General features: G+C 41.5%; 1 protein-coding gene across 4 annotated transcripts in view; it reads left to right on the forward strand.

The window, feature by feature from the left end:
• The first annotated feature begins 5,529 nt into the window (after positions 1 to 5,529).
• ormdl3 (ORMDL sphingolipid biosynthesis regulator 3) overlaps positions 5,530 to 19,240 on the forward strand; it is a 79,788-nt gene continuing 66,077 nt past the window's right edge. For 2 of the 4 annotated variants that reach the window (XM_083787994.1, XM_083787995.1), the window contains exons 1-3: positions 5,530 to 5,855; positions 6,369 to 6,632; positions 9,063 to 9,214. In XM_083787994.1, coding sequence (XP_083644120.1) covers positions 6,459 to 6,632; positions 9,063 to 9,214 — 326 coding nt within the window. In that variant the 5' untranslated portion in view covers positions 5,530 to 5,855; positions 6,369 to 6,458. Of the gene's footprint in view, positions 5,942 to 6,368; positions 6,633 to 9,062; positions 9,215 to 11,125; positions 13,522 to 19,240 lie in introns of those variants that run through there. The other 2 variants (XM_083787993.1, XM_083787992.1) reach the window with 2 other exon arrangements.

Consider the following 19,240-nt stretch of genomic DNA (forward strand, 5'->3'; position numbering starts at 1 on the left):
GATCCGACACAGGGCTAAGGAGTTTGACACTATGGCAGGTAAATAAAATGTAGGGGCATGTGGAGTTTGCTTTCGAGTTGCCCAAACTGCAAGTGCACATTTGAGTGAGGCGTCTGCTATTATACAACACAAGATAAAATAAGTAATTTTCTTTTTTTTTATTATTATAAATATTATTCTCTGGTATATCGGTATTAGGTCTCGATATCAGCTAACACAGAAATTGTGGGATCGGGAACGACCTAGCCATGGATCATGACTCTCGTATTCATACGAGAGTCATGAAGAAACTTCACCCTGTTTTTTGCGCTCGCTGCATTTACAAGATTTCCGTATATATAAACATTCAGATTTCAAATATAAAGTACTCACAATTTGTCCCACGGGTGTTAGTTAGTTGCAGCTCCAGCGATTAGAATTTCTGCATCCTGCGTTGTTTAATAAAAAGCATTTTTATCCGAGGTGTTATTTTGCTATTGGCTTTCAACTACGCGCCCCTATCGGTCGGGAGGAGGGTGGCACTCGGTGTGTTCGATATAGGTACGCTGACCGCCCTGCCAATACAGACTAATAGGCGAGTGCGCTCCCGGTGTGCAACTGTGGATTTCCCAAACGAACCCCGTTTGAAAAAAGTAGCCGGGGAGCTCGGACAAAAATGCTTTTTATTAAACAACACGGGACGCAGCAATTCTAATCGCTGGCGCTGCTACTAACTAACACCCGTGGGACACTTTGTGAGTACTTTATATTTGAAATCTGAATGTTTATATATACGGAAATCTTGTAAATGCAGCGAGCGCAAAAAACAGGGCAAAGTTTCTGCATGACTGTAATGATAATCATCATGGCAGTCATGTTCCAGGGCTAGGAACGACCCTAACATCCCTAATTAGTATCTATCATCTCGTCTGTATCCTCCTTTGATTTTCCATTAGGCCAAAGTACCTTTTAAGAATGTGACATTGGCAGGGACGTGTGGCAAACCAAACAACATGTAGGCCTATGTTGTTGGTCACATGCACTTGAATCTGTACTAATAAGCATAGGTGTATGTGCTATATGCCATGTATTATGTACTGTAGGTATTGTTAGATGAGGTGTTGTAATATTGAAGCATAAAGCTGCTGGCCTATGATCTGGGCCAGATTATCGGTTGGATTAACACTGTGCGGTGCCAATAGGGGGATTATATTTTAAGTGGCCCCTTTGGCAAACCAGGGGAAACAGCCAGGCCTATTCCCCACAGAATGAGGCTGGGGGAGGTGATAGAGGGAGTATATCACCCTGTACAGGTATTGCAGCCAATGGGAGCCTGGACATGGACGCACCTGCAGCCAGTAAGACAATCACCAGAAGCTTTTAAAGAGCCGACGCCCAAGCTGTCTGGTGAGTCAGTTTGAACTAATGGAGGAGTAAGGAAGGAGGAATCTCTCTGTTCATGAGGAGGCTGGTATGAGGGAGATCTCTCAAGCCGACTGAACTCTCCCACAAACTAAAGTAGTCACTAGCTCTCTCTCTGCTCTACCCACAGGACTCCGAGTGAACAGAAGCCCAAGCCCCCAACAAGAGGAACCCTATGTTGATGTTTTGCCCGTTTTCCCCTTTCCCGAACTTTAAATAAAAGACAATTTAAGTTTATGATTGAATCTGACTCTGAGCCTCTTATTTTATTGTGAATCTGTACCTATTCTCCCCTGGGTTGCCACACCCCCTCCTCACACTGTACACAAACATCACACTTGTGTGAAGTGCTGAGAGAAAGCGCTGTGAAGAACTCACTGTTGCATTACATTTGATCAACATTCTAGTCCACAAACTGAGTTGTCAAAAGTGTGGAGAGAATTTGTCTGCCCCTTGTCCATTACCTGAGTAGAAACAATTAATAGACAGGATACCATTGATATGGTTGACTGTACGCCATTTTCTTTTCAGATGTTTTCCATGAGCTTTCTATCATCTTATTCTATAGTATGCAGTGTCACTGAGCAGTATGGGTGGGAGGGTTAAGGGATTTCTTTCTATTTTTTGTCTTGTATTTTTTCTTTCATTTTTTGTTTTCTATAAAAAAACAAATATATATATATATATATATTTCATATCATAATGTTTGTAACAATTTATAATCTGTTCAATAAAAACATATTTGACAAAAAAGTGCGGAGAGATATTGGATTAAATCTCCCTGCCATGGACACAATCTGTACACACAGCGCTGTAGGAGGAGAGCACAGAGCATCCTTAACCCATTTTGGGCGGAACCCCTTTTGGTGTTAGCATTATGTTATGCTTTAGCTATTGAAAAATCGAAGAACGACTGACATAGAAACATAGCTTTTTCAGAAAACTGTCATTTTCAAACAGACATTTTTAGAATCTGATCTCAGGTCAGAATGGGTTTTAAGGATCCACACCATCCTGCTCACTCTCTGTTCGTGTGGAGGGACTCAGGACACAACCTGAGTCACCACCGGCCAGAGAGCATCTCCACCCACACAACACAACACGCTTCTCCAACAGTTTTTTCCCTGCTACTGTGCATTATGCACTGTTTTTAGGCAGATTATGAAGCACTTTACTTGATAGACGAACTGAATATGCATTCTTTTTAGGTAGACTATGAAGCAATTTATTCTAGGATTGTATGTTCTATGTTTCTTTTCTCACCTGTCCCTCCTTTTTTTAATGCTGACCCTGGGAGCTGCGCTCCAAGATTTCCTATGCACTTGTGCAAATGGAAAATAAATATATTTTATTCTATTCTTTTGCAGCAGCGAATGTCTTTTTTCATTGTCAATGGCAAATATTGAGACGTGTGGGGACAAGATTTGGCAGACATTTGAAATCATTTCTACTTTCTTTGTCAATGGTAAATATTGAGACGTGTGGGGTCAAAAGCTACGGTATATATAGCAGGGGCCTCTCAAAAAGGAATTGCCCATTTCCTTTTTGTACATTGTGGTTGTGGTCAAACTGTGCAAATGAAGTTATTTTTTGGTGTGTTCCTGGGGGTAGTGGTCTTAGTTATTTAACATATGTACAAACAAAACACATAACCCCTGTTTGACTTGTTATTGGATGTCGAGCATAGCTTTGAAATTCTTCAACAACTGTCATAAAACGGATAAATAAAATAAAATAAATAACTAACTAACGTCTGTTACGACAGAGGATGTATGTTCTGTCAAACACACCAACTTCCTCTGCCGAGAACACCAACCTTGACCTCAATGCATCCTTTGCTGCACCAAACGAACAGTTTGAACCTTACAGTCTATGGTTTGAACGCTCTGTAATAAAAGCTACAGTATATTTGAGGACTGGGCTCGACAAAAATACAAAGTGCAGTAGAAAATAAGAAACTGCTGTCATATCACCAAACTATTAGCTATTATTAAAGGCAGACTCATTCTGCTGACCCCACACAGGAAAGTTCAGCTGAACAGGACTAGCACTACTAGACTATGTGACATTATAATGACAACAATACACTATCTATTAATAAATATTGAAAACCGTAAACCTCGCTAGTAGGCATACACTACACGTCTACTCTACAGTCTATTGGGTACAACATTGAGGCCAAAAGGACAACCGGGTTGTAAATGCCCAAATGCCCCTCAAAACAATGCTGCTTTTGAATTATATACTGTTATATACTGTATATGAAATTGTGGCATAGAAAGAAGTTTACTGTTTTATGATGTACTGATTTTACCTGCTTTTATTGGCCTTCCCACTTAAACAAAAACTGTTGCAAAGAGCAACCAGTAATGCCAGAAACCGCATATAAGTACGAAATGTATCTCATCATTAAAAGGTTTTATTACAGGCACGAGTCCTAGAAACAGAATCACGTTACATCTGAAAGCCCAAGTATGAGTGCCCGGCGGCTATCAGTCAATACTCACTGAAATGTAGCGTGCTGAGGAACATATCTAAACATCTATTAAATATATGGTTTTGAAGAAACAGGGGAGACCACAGGACTTTGAAGCTTGGATTTGATCATCCTCAGACAGTAGTCAAAGTTGTTTCTGGGCAGAGATCTGGTTTCCACCCCCTCTCAGCTAAATGGAGGAAAAGTGTTTTTCAGTTGGGAGCTGTGCGATAAAACATGAAAGCAATCCCCTGTGGACTGAGGAACCGATATGGCTTCATACATTACTTTAATATTTAGACTTCATGGAAAACACTTTCAGTAAATGGAATGCCCTCCCCATTTTTAAAGCAATGGCATCTTTCCCAGGGCAGGGGTGTTACACTCAGTTTACTGATGACTTCATGTGGATGATGTGGTTAATTAGAAATTAAGTCTCAACATCGTCATTTGCCCAGAAGACATTCAGAATATATTTACTGAAAGTGTTTAGTGTAGTCACTGGAAGATTTGTTTTGTTGTAGGCTATACTCACTTTAAATTGTAGCATGTTTTCCACAAATCCCAGACATAGTTTGATCATGACTTTGTTTTGTTGATTTGAATATGTGTCATTATCCTCCGTGGCCTGAGGACAATAAATGCATTTATACCTTACTGAAGAATTGAAGGAGAGGAGCCTTTAATAATAATTGTAGCTGCACTCTCTTTTAAAAGACCTGAAGCCTTTCCCAGGAACTGTCACACATAGTCTGAAGATGACTTCATTTCGTTGACTTGACATTACGTCTGTCTTTCGCCTCTTTCCAAAGGTGTATTTTATCAGTGTCATGTATTTTGTTATTATTTCCAGTGCCAGCAGTGATCTCAGCGCATTGTCCTCCTTTTTACGCACGCATAGTGAAGAAGAGCTCTAGGTTTACACACTGCTTTAACAAGGCTGTAGCACCCCGAGGCCATAAGCATGAGAGAATACCTTGTCGGCTGGCCAAACCTGTTGCACTGTGGTACCCTAAAAGAAACATTGGGGATCATGTATCCTTGGATGTAAATAGAACATAGTTGACCTCCATGGCCCTGGGCGACGGTGAGCCTAAATGAAAGTGTTTGGCCTTATCTGTGGATCTAGAACATGACACTGTTGATCTCCTTTGATTTTGAGTCTGGAGCATCGGCCCTGTCAGTCATTTTCGATGCCCCTGGCAAGGTCTCCTCTTTCTCAGCCTAGGTATGAAGTCAAGGGCCCCCTTTTGTGCACTGATATCAGATGATAACCAAAATTACGTCAGAGCCAGTGGCTGTTTCGATGAACTAATAGTACCAGCAGATGCAGTGACAAAATCTGCCCAAGAAAAATATATCTCTACTGGTAAATTGTTTGATGAGGAGCCATGAAAGGCAAGGCATGTTTTCCCCCTTTATATCCAATAGAAGTGTTTGTATTTATATTTATAAAATAATTGTAATTAATTATTTATTTATGCATTCACTTACTTATTTCCTCTCTGCGCCCTCCCTCCGCCGTATGTGACGTATATAGGGGGCGTTTTCAACAGCGAGTCGGAGCGCGATTGCTCCACTTGGACCACGTGACGGGCGGAAGCCAACCGGGGCGAAGTGCGAGGAGCAAAACAGCACGCATCAGGAAAAAAAAGGATGACGTTCTATGATGAAGAACGGTGCTGTGTTGTCACCAGCTGTTGGCGAGAAGACGAAGGGGAAAAAAAGTGTCCGCTGCCGCTGTGTGTCTCGCTTCATTGTTGCTAGTCTGTGAGCAGACAGACGGGCGCAGTTCCCCAGCTCCCTCGGAACTGAACAAACATGGCTCTGGACGAATAACGGACACGTCGGGGGCCTCGCCATTATCTCACTTCACCTTATTATCAGTAGTATAAGTGACCGGGGGAAGGGAAACACTGATAACGGACTGCGGTGTCAATACACTAGGGTCGGAGTTGAAGCCATTTTTGTCCTCCCTGTGAGTATAATGGTTAATTTGGCTAATTAACTAAGTTCCAGTGCTACTACCGCGAACTACCCGTAAGTGGAAGTAGTGGTATTCTAGTATAATATGTGATAATTTGTTTTGTTTTGCAACTTGGTAATGAAGAGAGCATGTTGGATTGGAATGAGCCACTGCTTGCTATATACATGTTGACTCTAGTCAACCAATTAGCTGACATTAAGATCAAATATGTTCGCAATCTTCACATCATTATATTCACGTAGGAAACATGACCTACTTTAACGCAGTTTAACTTCATTCCATTTTCTTGGCATCTTTAATGTATTGCCCAATAGACAATCTTATTTTGTTGCTCGTCATTGAAATAAGTCATAGTAAGCTTGCTTATTCCCTTATGTGAATGAACACTTTAAACTTAAACAAAGTTAAAAAACCAAATTGAACTCACCATCCAGCAGTAAGGTGGCATGCCCTGACTCTTGCTAACTCATTGTTACTCTGTGCAATGACCTATATCTGTATCAGTCTCTGTGCAGCAGCAGACAGTACAGCATATCTCCCAGCCAGGAGGAGATAACTGGGCTTGGAAAGGCTTTTGGGGCCTCAGCTGGCATCATGAACGTGGGCACGGCACACAGCGAGGTGAACCCCAACACCCGTGTGATGAACAGCAGGGGCATCTGGCTCTCCTACGTCCTGGGCATCGGCCTACTCCACGTCATCCTGCTGAGCATTCCGTTCGCCAGCGTGCCCGTGGTCTGGACCCTCACCAACCTCATCCACAACCTGGTCAGTGGAAGAATGCCACCCACCCACCACACCACACCACACTCTGCATCACACCGAGTCTGTTTGATTCAAACTGTTCCCGAAATACGATTGCCTGGTCCCCGCTGGCCATGATGATTCACATGGGCTTTGATTCTTCCGCACCCATGAAGTGCACTTCATTCGACTGTATTCAATGCTTTCACATTGCATCGATCCGTATCCGAGTACACTTCAATCGGTCCCGACTCAGACTACCTCCATGCGGTCCCGGGAATGGTTGGGTGATACGCTCCGATGAACTGTACTGCAGCATTCACACTGCCACAACATCTGCCAAGTGGTCCCGACTAGGGCGCAACCGGTACCATAGTGTGAACCTGAACTGAATGTGTTGAATCCATTGTTGGGACCGGAAGCCCATTCTGCCCATTGTTCAAAAATAGCAGATGTGCATGCGTGCAGCGTTGGCATGAAGTGACGCGCTGTGAGTTTGTATATTTGCCATTTTTTGAAAAGCCAACGCTAAAATCTAAGATGACACAGATGCTTGCCCGGTTTTTATTGGGTTAAGAACTTAAGACACAGAGGTCTTTAGGGAACAAACTTTTATATATAGAAAGTTGGGTATACTTACTGTATAACTGTGTGTGTGGTGTGGTGTGGTGATTAAAGTAGTCCAATGCGGATTGGACCACCCAACAGAGGGCATGGTGATACAGCAATTGCAGTAACCTATCCTACTATTAAATAGGTGAAAAGTAGTCTCGGAAACCCAGACGTTTTATTTCCAAGTGTATTGAGTAAGTACAGTGGGAGCTTTTCCATTAGGTCTTCTTTCAGACATGGGCACATAACCAGTACCCAATTTTTGCAAGCTCAGAGTTTGACATTACGCAATCTCATTGGCTAAGCACCCTCCCAGACTTACCCCAAACCAGATCCATAGAGTAAGACAGAGTTGGGCGACATTGAGGGGGCAGAAAACAGCCTGGTCACGTACTCACGCTAGCCCATAGACTCCAATGCATTCCGTAAACTTCCGGTTGTCCCTATTCAATAGAAGTCTATGTAGAAGAGCCTGGCCCCATGAAGTAAACGGAGTTGTCGTAACTCTGTCTTACTCTATGGCTCTGCCCGGAACTAACGCACGAGAATATTGGAACGTTTGCCTTAAATTTAAACACAGTCGTCCCGAGTGTACAGCTGGCAGAACTGGTCAGCCTGGTATTCCTGAACTATGCTTAAACGTTTCAAACTTTCAATCTAACCTTATTCCTAAACTTAACCTCGTAAATGTTGACAAAACCTAACCCTATTCCTAAATTTAACCCCAGTAAAAATATGCGTAACCCTAAACTTATTTCTAACCTTATTCTCAGTAAAACTAAATACAAGAACCTCCCCACGGAGCCTCTCGGCGTGAGGTCGGTGGAAACAATTGTTTTAAAGGGGAATTCCACTCATTTTCAACATTTTACTATGTTCATTAATATACTGTACCTTAGTGTGGAAATAAAATAAAAAAGTCCCCCTATTCTGTGTTTCCTAGAACTGGAGGTCTGACAAAAATCATTAACATGGTGAAACACATCTTGATGATGTCATCAAGTAAATGACATAGTAAAATGTTGAAAATGAGTGGTATTCCCCTTTAAGGCGAGCATTCCAGTTAGCACGCACCAAACTCATACCTAAACATAACCTAATGCATATTAACTATATACCTGAATGAATTTACCCTTGGGCAAGATAAAGGTTTATCTTATACTAGTTGAAATGTAGCCTCGATACCCATGCTTTCATTTTCGTCAGGGGATAGATTTAACCTCTGTAGTCTAATGCCTAAATGCAACCATTTTAATGTTCAGGTTTGGCTAGGCTTGGCTATTGCTTTTTGTGCAATGCATCGTCATGGGTATGAAATATACTGCCCTTTCAGGAGTCACTACAGTACCTACAGTTCAGTTTTCTTTATTGTTTATTCTGAAATAGGTGGAATTAATGTTTCAAATAACTGAGCTATTGCCCAGCCTCGCATCATAAATCTCCCTCAAGCTTGCTGTATGCCCTGGGCCTGGCTGCACACTATATGCCAGCTCACATTGATCTAAAAGTCTACAACTATTCTTTTGTATACAATGAAGTCTGTGTACATTTAAACATGTATTTGTTTTCTTAACAATGACAAAGTAGTTTTTTCAGGAAGTTCCTAAACATCTTTTAAACCAAACTAAATTATTTTTTACAGATCTGTACACAGTGAAATCCTTAGTGTTTATTTATCCATTTGTAACACTGGGAGTGTACAAATGTAACCTCATTTGTAAGTGTGTACATCTGTACACTCTTGAGTTAAATTAACATAACATAACATTAAGCATTTTACAGCATGTAAAATGCTGTGTCAGTGACTGTCTGACTAGTTCTGGTGTATTCATTCCATTGCAGTGCATGTACCTCCTGCTCCACACCGTCAAAGGGACCCCTTTCGAGACCCCGGACCAGGGCAAGGCTCGCCTCCTCACCCACTGGGAGCAGATGGACTATGGTGTGCAGTTCACAGCCTCGCGCAAATTCCTCACCATCACTCCCATCGTATTGTAAGTAAAGGCAAAACCTAAACATGGTGTCCTTCTCTGACCATGTGTTGCGAGGATGGGATGTTTTAGGGAGAGAGGGGGGGGTCAATCATTTGTTGTGGTCCCTGTCCTCATGGCCAGATATCAAATCTTGCCAAGGTCCATAGAATGCCAAAAAACGTCTTTTGTTTTCTAGCCCACAGCGCCAAAAACGTCTTTAAGGTCTTTAGGGTTTTTTATTGATTCAGTTTGAGATCAGCTCTTCACCACCGTCTGTTTAGCTCTCCATTGTTAGGCAACGCTCGGCTAGGCTAAGGTCCGTCAGTGAAAAGGTTCCCCCTTGCCACTGCCACTGAAATCCTAAAACCCTGTAATCTTTAGCATAACTAAAGCGTCCCTGCCTCGCGGTTACAATATTAGCGTTTCGGTTGACTTGTAAAAAGATGAAGGCTAAAATTGGCCTTTGACTTCCGGTTCAGAGGTTGTGAATTTGTGGTCTTCAAAATAAAACGTCCAGCTGACGTGGCAGAAGCTAAACGCAGCGAGAATCACTTCTGGCAGTAAATTAGTTTTAACTAGCAAGGGATCTTTGTGCAGGAAGTAGACACTTTGGGGTTGTATCCACAGAATATGTAATCTTTTTTTCTGTCCTGTGGTAACACACACACACACACACACACACACACACACACACACACACACACACACACACACACAGTTACACACAGACAGACCCACACTCTCGCATAGAAACATAATAGAGAACATTACATGCAAATGTGAAATGTGAGTGTGCACAATTGCACGTCTGTCTACAAGTGCAATGCCAAATTCCATTTGCCTTGTGTAACAAGTCCAATAAAGTAATCTTAAGTTACTCTTACCAGTTTCAAAAGCTGCTTGGTAATGTAATGTTGCAACCAGCACCAAGAGGGAACAGTGCACGTATTCAAGCCTTAGATTAAGGCTAAAGTGAAGTGAACACGTCTGCTAAAGACTCGCAGTATGGGTGAGCTTCCATGACATCACTGGTTCTGTAGTGGACAGGAAGTTCCAAGATATCATCTAATGATAAACACCATTACTTATGAAAAGCATGTTGGCATTGATTCAACACCGTTAGTTTCCTCTTCCCCTGAATATCGACTGGTGGTCTTTCCACTCACAGCATCCAATGTTTGGCTGTAGTCGCTGGCTTGTCAGGGCTCATAATTATGGTAAGTGTTCTGGCGGGATACTCAATCAAGAGAGTAAGAGACTCTATGTCAGTATGTCACTCACTTGCGCTGTTGGTGAATTTCAATAGGTCTGTTTGTGCTTGGATAAAGACATAACGATTCAAATACAAGACATTTGACTGTTGCCTTTTTGTCTGGTGCTGTTTTGGCATGCACAGACGTTGCAATTGCTTTTAGTTGGCACTGATGACACTGCCTCTCAGATGCAAATGCACTCTCTGCTATTTGTGATTTACTAAACGTGTCACTGTCTAATGATCATAAGTAATAGTAGTTATCAGATCAAAGCAACAAATGTAGACTAGTGTGAGATTTTTAAACGCATACAAACAAGTAATTCCCTGAACATTTATTCTATGTTTTTGGTGTGTATCTTCCGTACGAGCCATTTGTCACGTTGTGGGGGAAAATGTTCTATTTCCGTCCTTCGGTTTCCCTGATAAAACTAAAAGTCTGTATTTGGATGCCAGGACTTGTTAGCATTTGTCATAGTTCTTGTTGAAACCTGTAATCCTGCAAGTAGCTTTCCTTTTTTAAATGCACGACAACAAGCGCCCTTTTCCCAAAAGGAAAATGAAAGTTCACCCATAGTTCAGAGCGGATCATCATCATAATTCGTTCATTCATCATCACCCCCTTTTCAACAACGTTGCTCTCTCCTGTCTCCCCCTTCCCCTCTTCTATGACCCTGTAGGTTCATCCTCACCAGTTTCTACACCAAATATGACCAGACCCACTTTGTGGTCAACAGCGTCTCCTTGCTCACAGTGCTCATCCCCAAGCTCCCGCAGCTGCATGGCGTGAGGATCTTCGGGATTAATAAGTACTGATGGGGCCGGAAGAGGACACCTCCTTCCTTCGCCCACCCCCCCCCCCACCCCCCCCCCCCCCCTCCCCCAAAGTCCCTATGGACTGCTGTGAAACACAGAGTATCAGGCCTTTGCATTGGCCTCGGGGCCCGCAAGGAGCCATGGCTTTCTCTAGCTCTCTTTGCCTCCTAGTATTGCTGAACAGAGCTCTATGAATGAAGCCTGTTGGGGATGCTGCCATGGTACCAACCACCCCCCCCCTCATCCCCCAGTCAGGGATTTGGAACACGTAACTGTAAACGGAGCATTGACGGGGAGGAAAGTGGACTGTTACAATTATTTAAGTCCATCTCTGGAGTTATGTGTCTTTTTCCGAGTGACACTTCTAAAGAAAGCATCCGTAGTGTGCAGAGATGCTGTAGAAATGAAGGGTGTCAGAAAGTGATAAAGAATTGTTACGGGTGATTTATACTTAGTTTCATGCCGGTATTACACACCGAAAATAGCCAATCTACAAGCTCACAACACGTTGCACTGCAATGTGTTGTGAGCTTGTAGATCGGCCTTTTCGGTGTGCAATGAAGTATATCAAGCCCTTTTTAGACCGTTTCACACCCATGGACACACTTTAACCGTGAAGTCAAGTTTGTTTCGTTTTGTAACATACTGCTGTATTTATTCAGATCCAGTCCTACATAAGATATTCTCCCTCTTGAGGTTTTCTCCACTTAGGAAAGCAGTCTTGTGAGTTTGTCGCAGCGGTTATAGGAGCGCTGTGACTTCTGCAGGGGCGAAACACGAGGAACCACAGGGTTTTATATTTAGCCCCTGTCCGCTCGGCTCTAGGTCCGAGATTGGAATGTTGAGGAACTTTATTTTTATCTGAACGTTTCTATATTTGGACTCTTCTTGTCCTGATTTGTGCCAGAGCAAGCATCTTTTCTACAGCCGAGTCTGCGTGTGTGTGTGTGTGTAAATGCTGCTGAGTAGCAGTACTCTGTACTGATATAGTATCACTGGTCAAGTGACATGATAATAGTAACTTTGAAGGCAAGCTGGTGCCAGATCAGTATTTATATTCTATGATACTGTAGGGATTAGGAGCGACTTTTTTCACTGCTGTCAGAAGACCTTGTATCTTTGAAGGTTTTCAGGATGTATTATTAGTAGTCAAACTTTAAGATTGACAACCTATGCTTTTGTTTGTTTTGTTTTTCTTCATGAAACTTCCGCTATAGTTAGAGCTTGTATGAGTCTCGAAACAAGGAAAAAACTAGGCATGAACGATTCAATCAACTCACCATATGATTGGAATCAGATACTAGTTTCACGATACGTTATTTTGACAATTCTTTAAACACAATTATTATTATTTCTCTTACACAAATCCAGTATTTTCTTTCTTCTCTTTTAATGTTCTTCTCTTATCATGTCAATACAGTAACAAATGACTGATTTTCTTTTAATCAATTCTCTTACAAAGATCCTACAGTATTTTTTACGTGCCCTCTCACGATTCAAATTGCGATTAATCTCAATTTAAATTGCCACCAGTTTGAATCGATTATTTTTTTGTCAAATAGGTTTTTATTGAACAGATTATAAATTGTTACACAAACATTATGAAATGAAATAGTTTGAATCGATTTTAATCTATTTACGATATATCCTTACATGCCTAGTAAAAACTTAAAAATCCCCAAAATTGGAGTCAGGCGTTCGGCGGCATATACTATTTGAAGAATATATTTGCTATAATTTGGAGTGCATAAATATGCACTTCCAGGCTCCACTCAGATGTTGGAGGGCATCAAATTACTCTTGGCAAGAATTTGCCTTTTAATGGTTTACATTTACATTTTGAGCAGTTAACTTGGCCATCCAGAGGGATGGAAACTGCAGCCACAGAAGGAGCTGCTGTTCCTCGTACACCAAAATTACAAGCAACCAAAAGTTAATACAGAGTTCAGAGCTAGCCTTTTTCTGAATTGGCCTACATTTTGCTTGTGCGTGTGTAGGTTTTTTCCGCCTCCAAGGTCCAACACTTATTCAACCAGGCACCTTAAATCATGGTAGAAAGATGTATGACTCCGGACACGTTTAGACTAGGCTCACTCAGTCTTCACAGGATACACAGAAATGTAAATTGAGATCAAATTCATCTCAAAATTGATCATCCCAGTCTAACTTTCAAGATTGGGTGGAAACTCCCCAAGACTGAGGAATGACGGAGCATTTTGAGCCATCTGGTGATTAATTTATGAAAGCATCTTGGGGGGGGGGGGGGGGGGGGGGAATTAACCTAACCCTTTTTTAATACATTTTTTGCCTAGTTAGGATCATTAACATCTTCGTCTGCCCAGTATTATTAATCCCAAAGGCCTGATGGAGTTGGAGAGAGCGTTCCAATTAAAACCATTCCTACCTTCCGTTCAGTCAGTATGTCATCCTGGGTCTGTATCAATGAAACATGGGCAGGGCAAAAGCACTTACTGATTTAATATAAATGAACCACATAAACCTGTTTCTAGTCTGGGCATGTCATAATAGGGAAATGGCAAGGCTACAAGCTCGCAGTGCGGTGCATTGTGAGGTCTGCTATCTTTAGTAGTAGAGATTTGCTGTAGAGGGGAAAAAAAGGACGGGACCAAGTGTGGACCACTGTAGGACCCGGTAAAGGAAGTATAGGGTTTAAACCAGCTACTGCTTTGTTTTTTTTGCTGTTGTTTTTTTGTTTTTCCACTTCATGCTCTATTGTTATTTTGCATCCATACTGGTACACATTAATTGGATCTTTTTTAGGGATGCAAAAAAAATCCCACAAGGCCTAAAGAGCCTGCAGCCAGGATTTAGATGTCAAATAGAAAATGGTCTCTTTCAAATTTTGTCTTCCTCATTGTTTTATTTGTATTGTTTTTATTGAGGCATGTTGAACACGGCTACAAGGGCTTTAGACAAAGGGGAAACTGTATATGCAAGGACTTCATTGCACAAAGTGACCAAACATTTCTAAATGTCACCTAGTGTTTTGTTTTGATTGTTTTGAGGATAGCATTTGAAAGACATTGCAAACTGAATGTTGATGACTCTGTGATCATTTATTTTGTTAGGTGATCATCAGTGTCTTTGCTTTTCAAGGGAAACATCCTCATTATTTGTTGCTTAACTTCTGAAATGGTATTCTTTCATTTAAGATATTGAAAACTGTAGCTAGTAGTTTGACTTGTAATATATTGTAGATAACATGTTTGATAGTCATTAATGTGTATTGAAATGGACATTGGACAATGGACATTGTAGAATTCACTAAGACACAATACAGTAACAATGTGAAGAATTGTATCTGGTACAGTGTATAACAAAACTTTAGCTTTAGTTGTATACGTTTTAAGATAAAATTGATTCATTTAAAAATGAGATAATTGGTACTATAAGATATGAGCATAAATAGGGCTTTGGATACTGTCTGAGCATTTAAGATTCTCTCGATCTAATTCAGAAGTATCGTCTACAAGGTTGAGTATTGATTTCATTTCTAAAACTAGACAAAGAGTAATTGGAATTTGGAAATCTAATAATGAATCTCATAGTGTTAATTAAAAAGATAAAAACGTTTTGTCTTCTCAAATACAGGTGCATGCCTCTTGTCTCAAGACATGCCTGGACTTAGAGAGAGCCTTTGTTTACAAAAGTTCAGTTCATAGATATACACGACTATACTGAGATTACTTTTGTATTTAATCTACACCTACTTGCAACATGCAACTCCATGCAACATGTAAGTTTGTAACTCCTTGCAACATGCACCAACTTGCAACATGCAACTACTTGCAACATGCAACTCCTTGCAACATGCAACTACTTGCAGTTGCACAGAGTTGCAGCTGGTGTGGTTTAGGCCTTACAGAGTTGGTGAATATTAAGATTTCAAATGGACTTTGTTTTGACCTACTGTATATGTATGTTTGTAGAAGCCTTACCATACATGTCTAACCAATGGTATTTACATGAAATGTAGTGATATTTCTGAAGTCCTTGACAGCGGTAATGTTGCCTTAGGGAGTTGATGTGACGTAGGAACTAGGAAGTCAATTTGAAAAATATGTCTTTAAAAAAAACCTTGATGGTACCAATCTTTACATTTTACTGTATATTTTAAGTAAGGAATGACCTAATAAATGCCATGCAGATTGTGTCGGTTCAGCGGCTACAGTATTGCAATGTAAAAATACATGTTTTTTGTTTCGTTTTTTGTTTTATAAACCCCACGTGATTACAGTGCCACTGCCAACTCCAGCAGCACACTGAATCGAGAGCTTAATCCATGATCTTTGTTTGCATATTGTAACCTGAGTTGAGCACAGTGCATGGCGTGCGTGTGTCACCCCATGCCGGTGGCTTGTTAAACATTGATTAAGTGAGAGTGATGGTGATTATGGGGGAAGAGCTAGATATCACATGGCTAGTGCACTCGCCGCTGCACCACTCGTAAAGAGTCGGAACATCAGCTAATAAAGGGTCCAGTTTGCTGAGACCGGACCGGTCGAATCGGTCGTGTTCTCTATTTTCAGACAGGAAACGAGGAGGGTATAACTACAAGTTAATATACTGTACGATGTGGAATAATGGAGGATGTGCCATTTAGTTTTTGCAGGGATCAGTGTTCGATGTGATTCAGATCCCATTACTTTCTGCAGGGAGAATACTGTTAGATGTTTGAGTTTCTGATCACTCCCAAGAATATTCTCTAAGCAAGAGGTCCCTGTCTGGCAGTTACTAATCTATTAGAAAAATAGATGCAAAATGCATGTTCTCATGTGAAATCGGTAGCCCAATACACCACAATCTATTAAGTGATGTGTCTTCCTCCATAGTTGCTGCAGTATATAATTCAACATTTTTATGGTTTAGCTTTTCATGTACCGCTTACACAGCCTCCTGCTACGCGTAGGTCTTACAATGCAGGGCTCTCCTCCAACATTCAGAGCACTTTGTGCCCTTTGAACCTGTAGGCCCCCTTGTCCTCTGTGCTGAGAGCTGCTGTGAACTGCAGTTAAAAAAAAACATTCCAAACAGAGCGTTTCAGGAAATTTATATATAACCTTGTCTTTTGATTGACACATTATTGAATCATAATGGGTTTCCTTTGGGGCCTGGGGGAATGAAACATGGTAGTGTACGGTGTACCTTTGTGTTAGAATGGCTATTTAAGGCCTGGGCCATGGCTCAGCGGTCCAGGCACCTTGGCTGGTTATCCAGTCTGGCAGTGTGCCGCGGGTTCGACTCCCGATCCCGACGGCCTTCCCCCCCATCTCTCCCCATTTCCTGTCAGCCTACCTACCGCCTACCGTCTATATAAATTAAAGGCGAAAGCCACAAAAAAAACATAAAAAAAAGAATGGCTATGTAATTATCTACTAAATCAGTGGTTTTCAACCTTTTTCATATCGAGGCCCATTTGTAATTCGAGACAAGGCCCACCATTTGATGAGCTTTACTCTCTGAGACCCTATTAATACTAAAGAATATTTTCGTTATCGCTGGATAATATTTTGTCCACATTTCCATGCTGTATTGATGTGGTACTATAGGAGAGAACAGGCAAACGATCAAAATAACAATTTCTCTACATTCTCTAATTGTGTAGACTTCTTGCAAATGTAGTAATGCAGACAATATTTTAAATCTTGTGAGCGTAAAAATCACATGTTACAAGGGTCAATTTGGTTACCAACTCTCCATTTAGCTGGGGACCACCTGGAACCCCCTCAGGGACCACTGGTTGAGAACCACTGTACTAAATGTACGTTGTCTGGCAACGCGTACTGTATGCTACAACACTTATTGCATAACCTGAGGGGTATGTGTTCCCAATGGGCATCTTCCCAAAGGTCATCGTCTCGGTCCAATTCATGTGAGAAGTATACATTTAGGATTTAAGTTTTCAGCAATAATTAAGTCTTGTTGGACTCATTTAAAAATGCTGCCAAATATCAAATGGTCATCCTGTAATCATGTAATGCATAAAATGTACAGTACTCGGTGTTCATATTTCACAATTTCAAACAAACACTAGAGGGCAGTAGAACCTATTGGTTAAAAAGGCGCAGGTGTCTGCATAGTGTGTATGCAAATGCATGTACACTACAGTATGTACTGGAGGTGTGACATTTGACCCATAATTGGTGCTTGCTTTTACCAAAATATTCAATATGTGGCCAATATTATATTTTGATTATGCTATGTTCAAATGTATCAATTTTGATACAGGCTTTTAAGTAATTGTTTTTAGGGGCATGCTTAACTTTCCAACCTGCTATGCTATGAAAATTCAAATTAGCTATGCTAGAGTGAGTAGTCGTCTAGTCTAGCATGTGTCAGTAGGAAGGAAGTAAACGAGTGTAGGAGGACTCGAGTATGGTCAGTCCGGCTCTTCCAACTAGGCAATATTGAATATTGCGCCATTATAGCCTATTTCCTTTTATTGTCTAAAAACCTTCATTAAGCTCGACTTCCCACCGCTCAAGATGCACATGTCAGTCACTATAAGATGTGTTTAGCAGGACAGCAGTCAGCTGGAGACTTAACTGGGAAGTCTCAATCTATTGAATTGCCTTATGTGCCTACAGTGCTGCAACATATACAATACTAGATAAAGTGCCAATCGGCACAGGTCTCCACCAGGATTCTTCCTCAGCCTAGTGGGAATATGCGTGCACAGTTTCATCGCAATCGGACGCTGCGTTGACTCGTGAGGAGTTGTGGCCATTTGCTACTCCTGAAAACTGTAGGAGCCAATCGTGGCCAATCAGGATGGAATATGAGAAATCAAACAAACCTGTGTTGATCACATGACTATGGAGATCATGTGTACCGATTTGCGTGAAATTTGGATAAAATCTGAAGGAGTAATAATAGAAAATGTGTTTTACATATGTGGGCCTCCTGGTGGCGCTATAAAGAGCAGATGTGAAAAATTCCAGACAAAGGTTTTTCCTTGGCCTCTAGGGAGTTGGCATACAAAGTGATCCACAGATTCGTGCAGTTAGAGGTAAAAACACTTTTCGGCCAGTTATAGCGCCACCTTGAGGCTGAGTTGAAATTGTTCATGTGGCATTTCGTCCTCGGCCTAGTGGGAATGTGGGTGCACAATTTCAAGGAAATCATGCGATGTGTTCATGATTTGCAGCATTTTGTTTGAAACTGAGCACTCCTGTGAACTTTGGAAGCCAATCTTAACCAATCAGGATGGAGTCTGAGAAATCTGAAAGACCCGTTTCGTTGAATGGCTCTAGAGAGACTGTGTACCAATTTGCGTGATGTTTGGACAAAATCTGTAGGTGTACTGTGCAAAAACTTGTTTTGCACAAAGCGGCCTCCTGGTGGCGCTATAACAGGCCGTTCTGGAAAGTTTGGGGCAGAGGTTCATCGTTGGCATCCAGGGAGTGTGTGTGCAAAATTTGGCATCGACCGGGTTAACGGTGGCCGAGATTAGCTGCTAACGGACGGACGGACACACGGACACACGGACGGACGGACACACGGACGGACGGAGTGCAAAACATACTCTCCCCACATGCCTTCGGCCTGGTGGAGACAATAATAAACTACAATTAGGCTACTGCGTCATCTGCATCCTAACTCACAGATGTATAGTGCTCTATGATTGTTTTTGTTTTTTTCTAGATGTATGAGCTTCCTTGGCCTGTCCAATCATGTGATTGTGATGTCCACGTCAAATACAAGGTAACATGGCTTACTGCCGGCTGGTATTAGTTGATTAACAAGCATCCTTTACTGTTGCTAGTTCTGAATTAAAATGATAACAGGACAGATACATGGTTTGTTCTGTGTCCAGCAGAGGGCAGCAAATGGCCATCACTTATCTTAATCTGATCTGACATTTTGCCCCCTATAAATAGGGAAGCCTCAAGGCAGAGATTACTGCTCTGTTTTCCCCATCTCTTTAGGCTCAGCATTTATACATTTTCGGGGTGCAT

Source organism: Protomyctophum parallelum (assembly GCF_964188405.1).
Source record: "Protomyctophum parallelum genome assembly, chromosome: 17".
Classification (NCBI taxonomy): Eukaryota; Metazoa; Chordata; class Actinopteri; order Myctophiformes; family Myctophidae; genus Protomyctophum; species Protomyctophum parallelum.